Source organism: Littorina saxatilis, linkage group LG9 (assembly GCF_037325665.1).
Source record: "Littorina saxatilis isolate snail1 linkage group LG9, US_GU_Lsax_2.0, whole genome shotgun sequence".
NCBI lineage: Eukaryota > Metazoa > Mollusca > Gastropoda > Littorinimorpha > Littorinidae > Littorina > Littorina saxatilis.
Genome location: NC_090253.1, coordinates 46,076,287 through 46,086,757, shown reverse-complemented (window position 1 = coordinate 46,086,757; position 10,471 = coordinate 46,076,287). Strand labels below are relative to the sequence as shown.

The 10,471-nt window shown below is 40.8% G+C and overlaps 2 protein-coding genes across 3 annotated transcripts in view; one reads left to right on the top strand and one right to left on the bottom strand.

Moving 5' to 3' along the window:
* The window catches only part of LOC138976237 (prolyl 4-hydroxylase subunit alpha-1-like), a 19,438-nt gene extending 13,782 nt beyond the window's left edge, over positions 1-5,656 (bottom strand). The window contains exons 1-5 of the mRNA XM_070349069.1: positions 4,844-5,656; positions 3,699-3,758; positions 3,033-3,184; positions 1,603-1,949; positions 858-909 (exon numbers count right to left, since the gene is read on the bottom strand). Of these exons, the coding sequence (XP_070205170.1) occupies positions 858-909; positions 1,603-1,949; positions 3,033-3,184; positions 3,699-3,758; positions 4,844-5,031 (799 nt within the window). The 5' untranslated portion in view covers positions 5,032-5,656. The remainder of the gene's footprint in view (positions 1-857; positions 910-1,602; positions 1,950-3,032; positions 3,185-3,698; positions 3,759-4,843) is intronic.
* A 2,795-nt stretch (positions 5,657-8,451) lies between these two features.
* LOC138976230 (ubiquitin carboxyl-terminal hydrolase 32-like) overlaps positions 8,452-10,471 on the top strand; it is a 74,574-nt gene continuing 72,554 nt past the window's right edge. For both annotated transcript variants that reach the window (XM_070349064.1, XM_070349063.1), the window contains exon 1: positions 8,452-8,592. In XM_070349064.1, coding sequence (XP_070205165.1) covers positions 8,535-8,592 — 58 coding nt within the window. In that variant the 5' untranslated portion in view covers positions 8,452-8,534. The remainder of the gene's footprint in view (positions 8,593-10,471) is intronic.

The window sequence follows — 10,471 nt, the reverse complement described above, 5'->3', positions numbered from 1 at the left end:
CGGGAGTTTGGTTCCTGACAAACTTTGAAATTGAACCACTGGCTCATGGTTTACTTGCAGATACAAATACATGTACATGTAGCACTAAGATGATTTTGAAAGCTGTTTTCTGCTTATTTATGTAATAATTCTTATGCTCGGAGGCCGATTGTGTGTCCAAAGTAACATGGGTCATAAATTGAAGAACAGTGTCCCCAACTTAACTCTCTCTTTCCACAGTCCGTAATGCATCTATTTCCCTTGAACAGGAAAATAAGGTTTTCGAAATGAATCGATATTCAAAGTCAAAATTCTCGTTTTTCCGTTAGATTTTACCTCAGTTTCAATTTAAAAAAATTACCACACCGCAACACGATTCTCTCTGGCTGCAAAGTTTATTACATTGCAACAGCTTCGTTCAACTCGGGACACTAGTCTTGAACATTTCTTTGCTTTGACGTGAATGATTGGACGAGGCTTAGGAATAGATCGAGGTTCTAAAAGAAGCGTCTTCAATGCATACGGCCTCGACTGCGGGACGTTTTGAGTAAAATGTGACCCTCCACCACGAAATGAGTCGCATGTCACCTCACGCGGTTCTGCGCTAGGCATAACATAAGTCCGGGGGGTGTCTATAGTAACAGTGTGAGGGTCACCTTAGTCACAGGCTTATAACTCGAAAAGTGTTCACTCTTTTCTAAAACGGTTTTCACCACTGGATAGAGAATAAACAACTCTTTAAGAAAATGTAAAAATATGAAAATCATGCAAAGGTGACATGCGACTCATCCCGTGGTGGAGGGTCACAAATACACGTAAGTACAGTACATGGAATACTACACGGCTTGCTGTGTTTTGTGTTTTTGTGTTCGACTTACCAAGATCTGACGCTCGTTCTAGTAGCTTCAGTCCTTTCTGTTGTTCGTCCATCTAAAATTTCAAATAACATTTTCTTTGAACTGTTACAAACACTATTTATAATAATAACGATAATCATAATTAACTTCGAGACTTTTTATCGCCCCTTCTCGTATACGTAAGAGGTCACGGAGATGTAAAATTTAAAAAATTAAAAAAAGAGAAAAAAAAAATGTGTGCATAAAAACAAACAGTGGCAATGAGACAGGAATCTTTTGTTGTTGGTATTATTACTTTTTTATTTTTTTTTTATTTTTTTTTATACACAATTTTGAAATGAATTGAATATGGGCTATGTGACTGTACGTTTATTGTGCTTTTTTTGTGCTTTGGATTTTTTGAAGATGCATTTAGCTTTGTCTTTTGTGTCTGCTGTTGTTGTAATGTTATATTTGTACGTAAAAGAAGTAAAAACATGTTAATATTTTGTTTAAACAGTGGTAACGAGAGAAACAAAAATATCTGAAACATATCATACTATACAGAGACGAAATTGAACTGAAATGTTTACACTGTCGTGATTTAAAAACAACAGCCTCGGGAGTATTCCTGTAGTACTTACAATTTTCTTTCTCACGCCCACACAGTGGCACTAAATCCCATGAAACAGAACACAAATATGAAAGAAAATGTTCGGGGAAAAAAACATCCAGTTTAAATCGAAAATATACTAATGTACACTTTTGAATATACACAAACACTAACACCGTATTTCAGGGCACCCAGATAGGCCATAGCATCCGCAAACGGATATGAAGTGTTCCCGACATTCTTGGATTTCATTTCCGCTTCCGGTGTGTTGTTGAGTGCTATTTCAAACCACCAAGCTGCTTGTTCCAAGTGCGACAAATCCCGGGAAGCGTGAGCGATTTCGTAGGCGTCTTTGGGTAGGAGTGGCGTTCCTTTCTGACCTATGACCTTTCCAGCGTAGAGGTCAGAGGTCGTAAGGTTATAAACAAACTGGATCTCCGCCACTGCTTGGCAGAGGAACAGCAAATCCGATTTTGTTGGAAGTTTCGATCTGTCGTCGTTCGAGAGAAATTCTGCAAAACCTTGAAGGCAAAAGGCGAACTTATCAGTAAACTTCTAAGATGTAGGTTCAATGTTCTGTAAAATCTTAGCCCCTTGAATGCCACAATACGTATATTATATGAGGACCGGGTTTTTTTGTGATGATGAAAACTTCAATACTCTGACAAGGGAAACAACCGCTGTATATTGCCTTATGAAGTGCATCAAGATGATCGCCTCCCCTGGAGACCATTTTCTCAAATTTGGTCTGATTGTCACACCTTGCGGCATGCTAAGAATTTTTTTTTTTTTATTGAATTGTTTTAAACTAAATTATTCCAGTAATCAAGGGATTGAAAAAAAGCAGCAAAAGCGTTAAGTAATAAAAAGTGGCTAAGAAGCAAGGCTATCTGGTATTTATGAAAAATCTCAAATAAAGTCGACTGTATATTTTTTGTTCTGAAGTCCTTGAGGTGTAATTCAGTATGGGCAGCGTCAAGCTCATGTAACGTGACATTATGAGACCTAACTACTAGCGAACTAAATTATAAGAATCACCTCAACTAACAAACAATCAGGTTTAAACCCTCGGCGCAAACCAAGTTAAAAATCAACGTTGAACGCAGACACTCAGCAGCAGAATGTAAACATGCAGAAGCTCCAAGATCATAAAAAAAATCTTGAAAAAGAAGAAAAACGTTTCCCTAACATTGATTTCCAAGTCTGAAATACTGTTTGCTTGTTCGTTTGTTTATTTGTTAGCTTGTTAGTAATTATTTTAGTGTTTTTGTGTGTCTCCAAATTTGTTTTCTATAAAACCTGCCCTTGACTGAGCGAAGTGGACTACGCGAAGAATACTTTGCGAGGCTGGCCACATGGAGCTTTAGCATTGAGTTTTCTGTTAAAAAAAAAAAAGACTTCACGAAGTCTTCGCGTAGTCGACTTCGGGCTCAATTAAGGACAGGCTTCTGGATGTGGATCTGGATCTGGATCTGGATCTGGATGGTTACGTTGCCGAGCCGATAAGGCATGTGCGCAACGGCTTAAAAGAAATGCAAAGTAGAAACAATCTGACAAATGACAAAACGTTCATCATTATTTCCACAAATATTCCACACGCTCACGGAATCCATAGACTGTGTCGTTCTGTAGTTTCTCGCCCCACGTCTCCAAGAAATCGGAGACAGCTCGGAGAGCGGAGGTGGGGTGAAAGTCGCTAAGCTTCTTGCGTAGCGAGTCCAGCTCTGCCTTGCGTGCTGTCATCTGCTTGTTGAGCCTTTGAATAACAGAGTAAATAAACACAGTCGAACCTGTCTATAACGGCCACTGAAATAAACGAGCAAACGTGGTCGTTATAGCCTGGCGGTCGTTTTTGAGAGGGTACCGTACGTTGGCCCGGTATCGCGTCACACTAACAAACAAAATCAGATAGAAGGATACGCATGCTCTCATGTACGCCCGCACACACACACCCACACACACACACACACACACACACACACACACACACACACACACACACACACACACACACACACACACACACACACACACACACATACTCACTCACATATCAGTATTAACAGGCGGTCGTCATGGAGAGGGTACCGTACGTTGGTTACACGTCACACTAAAAAAAAAAATCAGATAGAAGGACACACATGCATGCTTGTTTCAGTGTGTACCTGCATGTCTGTCTGTCTTTATCTGTTCGTGTGTGGATGTGTGCGTGAGTGCGAGCGTCTGTTCTGAATGTATGACTGACAAAAACGGATACAAAATCTGCTTACAGCTGCAGCTTTTTCAGACGCGTCTTCAGAATTGGTAGTTCTTTCTCGTATCCTTTGGAACTGAAAAGAACCAGTAATTAATTGCATCGTGTGTTTAACTATCATTCTCACTCAACTCATTCATTCATTATTTCCATGATTCATCTTTTTATTCATAATTCAGTTAGTCATTTGGAGAATAGACGCGTATCGAAAATAACTCCGTCGGGTTTGTATGGGCTGTGGAAGAGTGAATACCCTTGTCGAAAATCGTCCATTGCTGACCTCGGTTTATCTTTAGTATAGGCAGGTTTCACGGTATTGAGACATTCTATTGACTGCACAATGTGCTCTGATTTCTAACTTGCTGAACCAATTTTCTCTGTGTTTTTTTTTATATGCAATTCACAAATGTGTCATTTTGAATACAATTCTGAAAAAAAAATCGTTTGAGTTGTTTTGTTGGCATTTTATGCACATGTATGTGTTTGGTAGCGGGGACATAGCTCAGTTGGTAGCGCGCTGGATTTGTATTCAGTTGGCCGCTGGATTTGTATTCAGTTGGCCGCAGTCAGCGTGAGTTCAAACCCACGTTCGGCGGAAATTTATTTCTCAGAGTCAACTTTGGGTGCAGACTCTCTTCGGTGTCCGAACACCCCCCCCGTGTACACTACATTGGGGTGTGCACGTTAAAGATCCCACGATTGAGAAAAGGGTCTTTCCTGGCAAAATTGCTTAGGCACAGTTAATAATTGTCTACCTATACCCGTGTGACTTGGAATAATAGGCCGTGAAAGGTAAATATGCGCCGAAATTCCGCGCTGTGTCCATTTCTTGGAATGTCCGACCGTCGTCTGTCCGGGGTTTCCAACGATTGCTAAGTATATACCTTTTTAATATGAACCATTACGACTGACAGTTTAAATCAGTGCCTGAAGTACTCACCAAGCAACTCAAAATATGACAGTTATATCCTCATCTTGTTTAGCTGCTCGGTTACTGTGCTAGTCCATTAATGATTATACATTCACTTACGCCAATATTCTTAAACTAGCTCATTCGTTATAAAATAGCCCACCAATTTGGCTGAACCCTACAACTTTGACATAATTGAAATATAATTATCTTCATCCAACAAAAGTATTGGCGACATTTTACCAACGTACCTTTTGATAATTTCAAGTCGTTTGGTCTCGTGTTGTAAATATCTGTTTAAACCCGCAGCAAGGTCAAGGCTGGCAAACTGACTGAACTTGTTAGTCGACGTGATCACGCGTCCTTGAACTTGACCATGCCAGAAGTTTGCTGCCGTGGCGATCAGCAGAAATTGGAAAACGACATGTACACTTGCCATCTTTAGTATGTGGTTTAGTTAGTGTTTTTGCTTTCTTTTTCTCTCACGAAGATTCCAAAATAGCTGATAATTATGGCGTGAAGATATTACAGTCGTGTCTTAAAACTTTTCCACGCAGTAGTTTCACGTTACTGTGACGTCCACAAATGTTCGTCATCACATTAAAACAAAAGACTCTCGAAGTTGAAAATCGTCAAACGTGGAATAAACGCATGTCAAATTGGATATTTTTTAACATTAACTTGAAGAAGAAGAAATAAATCCAATCAATCAGTCAGTTATTCACATTTGTATAGGTGTCAATTATACACAAACACGTCCTGCAGAATCCACACACATAACTTAAAGCGGTGCCTCCAAAATTTCGCTTTTGAGAAAATCACAACAAAGGTAGACACATTCCAAAAGTCAACTTGTCCACGGCAGTATAATCATAGGACATATTACACGTTGTCACGTCGCATTTCTTTCCTGTTTCACTCCACATATACTGGCTCCGACACGCCGCGTAGCGTAATCGATGTGAGCAGCTTGATTCGATTTTCTTGTCACTCGTTCGAAAATTTGAGTTTGTACCGTGTGTGTGTGGCTCGATTTGAGTGGACATGTGTGGAGCAAAGCTGTCTAGTGGTGATTTTTCACAACATCTGTGTGCTCATTGATTTTCTCCTACCAAAGGCGTGCTCCTTTCACTTACATGTAGCCAAGCTACCATCCTTCCTCAGTCGTGTAAGCGATATCATGTTCGCCGTCAAAGACCTATCCAGGCTTTTTACAAGGGAGTAAGAGCAACATTTGTCTTATACACGGCATACCTCCTTCTTCTTTGTTCATGGGCTGAAACACACACACGCACACACACACACACACACACACACACACACGCGCGCGCGCACGCACGCACGCCCGCACGCACGCACGCACGCACGCACGCACACACGTACGCACACACGCGGCACGCAAACACTTAAAACACACACACACACACACACACACACGCGGCACGCACGCCCGCCCGCACGCACACACGTACGCCCGCACCCACGCAAATACTGAAAAACACACACACACAACACACACACACACACACGCACGCATGCACACACGCCGGTCCGCACGCACGCGGCACGCAAACACTTAAAACACACACACACACACACACACACACAAACGCGGCACGCACGCCCGCACACACGTACGCACGCACCCACGCAAATACTGAAAGACACACACACACACAACACACACACACACACACACTGTGACACGCGCGCACGCGCGGCGACAAAGACGGAGGCAGGAGGAACAACTACCTTTAACTGTTTGTTTGTTTGTTTGTTTGTTTGGCAGTTAGTTCTCTTGCACACACACACGCACACACACGCACACACACACACACGCACACACAAGGAAATCTGCAAGCAAACCATGAAGATAATCTTGTTGCTTTAGTGTTTGTTAACAAGTTTATAACTGCAAAAGATCTTTGTTCCTGACGACACAGCCCTCTACCACACGTAAATCAACCTCTTCAGACATCACTTCCAGCCCAAGATGAAGCTTTCGTTTCTTCTTTTCCCTCCCAGTCAAAAATGTATTGCGATTCTCCAGCCACTCGAGAATCCTTTTTCTGTCCACTCCCGGAAACATTTCCAAGGAAGGGAAACAATTGAAAAACAAAAATAACAGCAGACAGAATAATTTTTTTTCCTTTTTTGTCCCCTTGTCTACTCCACTGAACGAAAATGGGGGGGGGGGGGGGGGGGGGGGTGGGCGTTTACTAGGTATTGTACCCTGTGCGCAAAATTTGACCCAAAGTAGGGGGTGGGCGTTTACTCCATACTGGGCGTAGTTTACGGTACACTTATCTGAGGAAGAAAAGCATGTCATTTTCTTGCAAGTGAAGGAAATTAGTGGTGATATTTAATAGATTTCACCCGGGTCAGTCGAAATTCGATTTCTTCGAAAACGTGCAGTGGTTACGTCCCTTGAATGAGAAGGGAAGGAATTTTAAGATGAAGCAAATTTCTTAGTTTAAATTAAAAAAATTGTGGAACGAATTAATTGACCCCATGAATGTAAAGTACCTAAGCTCGATCATCAGTACTATTAAAGGGAGGGGGGCTTTTCAGTGTGGAGTTTAGATACAAGATACGAGGCCGAATGAGAAAGCTGAATGCCTAAGAAAGCTGAACGCGTTACACCGGACGAAGATGAATATCAGCATTACCGATGATGTGGGCACTTATCATCCCTCTGCTGTTAAAAAAAAGAAGAAGAAAAAACAAGTCGCGTCAGGCGAAATTACTTCATTTAGTCAAGCTGTGGAACTCACAGAATGAAACTGAGCGCACTGCATTTTTTCACAATGACCGTAGTCCGCCGCTCGTTCAATTGGCAGTGAAATTGACGAGCCTGTTTAGCGCGGTAGTGGTTGCGCTGTGCTGCATAGCACGCTTTTCTGTACCTCTCTTCGTTATAACTTTCTGAGCGTGTTTTTAATCCAAACATATCATATCTATATGTTTTTGGAATCAGGAACCGACAAGGAATAAGATGAAATTGTTTTTAAATCGATTTCGGACATTTTATTTTAATCATAATTTTTATATTTTTAATTTTCAGAGCTTGTTTTTAATCCGAATATAACATATTTATATGTTTTTGGAATCAGAAAATGATGAAGAATAAGATGAACGTAATTTTGGATCGTTTTATAAAAAAATAATTTTAATTACAATTTTCAGATTTGTAATGACCAAAGCCTCCAAGCTGAAATGCAATACCAAAGTCCGGCCTTCGTCCAAGATTGCTTGGACAAAATTTCAATCAATTTTATTGAAAAATGAGGGTGTGACAGTGCCGCCTCAACTTTTACAAAAAGCCGGATATGACGTCATCAAAGACATTTATCCAAAAAATGAAAAAAAACATCTGGGGATATCATACCCAGGAACTCTCATGTAAAATTTCATAAAGATCGGTCCAGTAGTTTACTCTGAATCGCTCTACACACACACACACACACACACGGAGACACACATACACACATACACCACGACCCTCGTCTCGATTCCCCCTCTATGTTAAAACATTTAGTCAAAACTTGACTAAATGTAAAAAGAAAGGTTTTCATGTGCCTATGCTACAACAAAATCGGTCTCTTCAAGTTCCGGCTGGGAAAAAAGTCACCTCAGCTTAAAATACTGAAAAGACCTACCTACAAGCCTCCGCGAGCGTTGAATGACTGCAAATGAAATTCATTGTTCGGTCACAAATGCTCAAAGTCATGTAAACCTTGCGCAAGCCCATGCGTGGAACGTGAGGTGACTTGCATGCAGACGACGCAAAGGCGAGAAGGGAGGTAACTGGTTCCCGCAAAATCTCGACTGACTTGATTAACTGTCGCGTGATTAAATATGGCCGACACGGAAACACAACAGTTGTGTTGTCCAGTATAAAATGCACGAAAACAAGTGTTTCAGTCCACGAAAGCACTAACAATGGGTGGAAAAGATTCCAAGCTTGCATTCATTTCATATGAAGACGCTTCGAAGAGAGGTAATGGTCGTACACTTTATTATTTTCGCCGATAAACAGAGCATCGAGGCAAGTTGCTAAAATTAGGTGACTGTCAGATTTTGGATTGTTAATTGTAGGGTTTGCGAAGTAGTAATTTCAGCAAAGAAAAAAATATATGTAGAGCTAGTACTATCCACTTGCGGATTCTGTTGCATTTCTATTCCCTGTTGTAGCTTCTGCTGTCATCTAGTCTCATTTTGTGCATGACATGGAAGCAAATATGAGTTATGACCTAGTTTGCACTGATTGAAAATTAGCAGTAAATATGTATCGAGATTCAAATTGTGATAAGGAATAGGATCTAACAGTGTTTGTCATACGTGGCGTGTTTAAATAGGCCCTTTAGTTTAGTATTGCGCAACTGCGCAAGCATTTTGAACACATAAGTGATCTTTACTTGCTTGCATAATTGAATAAGTCCATGATTTGTGGAACTGCAAATGCAGTGCAATTGCTTGAGAACACAGCATACTTGAATTTATAGTTATAGTTATACCTGGGTATTTACATAGATCGAGAGTATACATTTCTAGTAGTAATAAGTAAGCATGAGCCTATAGCTTTTTAATTCATTTATTTATTTTCTATTGAACAGAGGTTAGGTAAAGATCAGGTTACGCAACATGCATGTTTAAACTTTAAAAGACCCTATCGGTATTTCTACTCCAAGCTCTCGCAAATTTCAAAGCAAGGCGAAACATGTTGGTCGGCTATCGCGAGAGAGGTGAAGAAAATAGTTCGTGTGACTTTCGAAGCATAACAATTAACATTATTAACAAAGAGCATATTTCGCGGATATCTCGCGAGAGCTGCTCAGAGTCAGATGCCGAAAAGGTCTATTTGTGTGTTTCAATTCAATATTACTGTATTAATGGATCAAGTGACATCATTCACTGACTATGCAAAGATTGCTGTACTATTTAAATGAATAAAGGCCAAAGGGATGCTAATCAGAATAATGTTTAGTGCCTTAATTGCAAACAGCAATCGGGATGCCGTCCAAGAAAAAAACTGAGCAGAAACGTTTGGCAGTGTATACATTTCTGACAGTCCAGAAAGATGGAACGTTGTGACTAATTTTTTTTTTTTCAAGCAATTTAGCAATAGCATGGTAGGTTAGACAATAGACATGTATACACATTTTTCCTGACCTGTTGTCCTCTGGGTCTTGAAGCAACTCTGCATCAGTGTATGTGATTGTGAGCTTGCTCATGATGCTCTAGCTGTCACATGATATGAGGGTTACAGGTTTATCTGTCGGACAATTGAATTTTTGGCTACTGGAGTATAACGTTACTTAAAATATATATTTTTTAAGTGGCCCTAAGTCAGTTACTATTACTGCCTCCAACTCCAAGTGATGCTTTTGTAATAAGTGCAACAAGTAATTGTATTGGACCACGATAAAAAGAACCGGCTCCTCCCCCCCCCCCCCCCCCCCCCCCCCAAAAAAAAAAGAAGAAGAAATAAACAACAAAACATTTTTTTTTTAAACTAAAATTTGTAAAATGGAACCGCATGACAATCCGCCCTTCAACTTCTTTACCCACGTAGTTTGAACAGCAGACACAGTAACGTTTCCCTCCACCACTTATCTTCTTCTCTTGTTCACCCATTTTGGATGTAAACAAAACAACCGAAACTACCCGCCGACAGCGCCGCGGGCTATTGCAGGGACGGACAACTCTTATCACTTTTGTTTTGAGACAATGCTATAGACAGGTGGTCGTTATGAAAAGGCGAATCATATTCATAGAGAGAAAAGGCTTGTTCGGGACCCTTTGGGGCGGTCGTTTTGGTCAGGTGGTCGTTCTCATGAGGACTGAGGTACAGGTTCGACTGTACTATACATGTATTT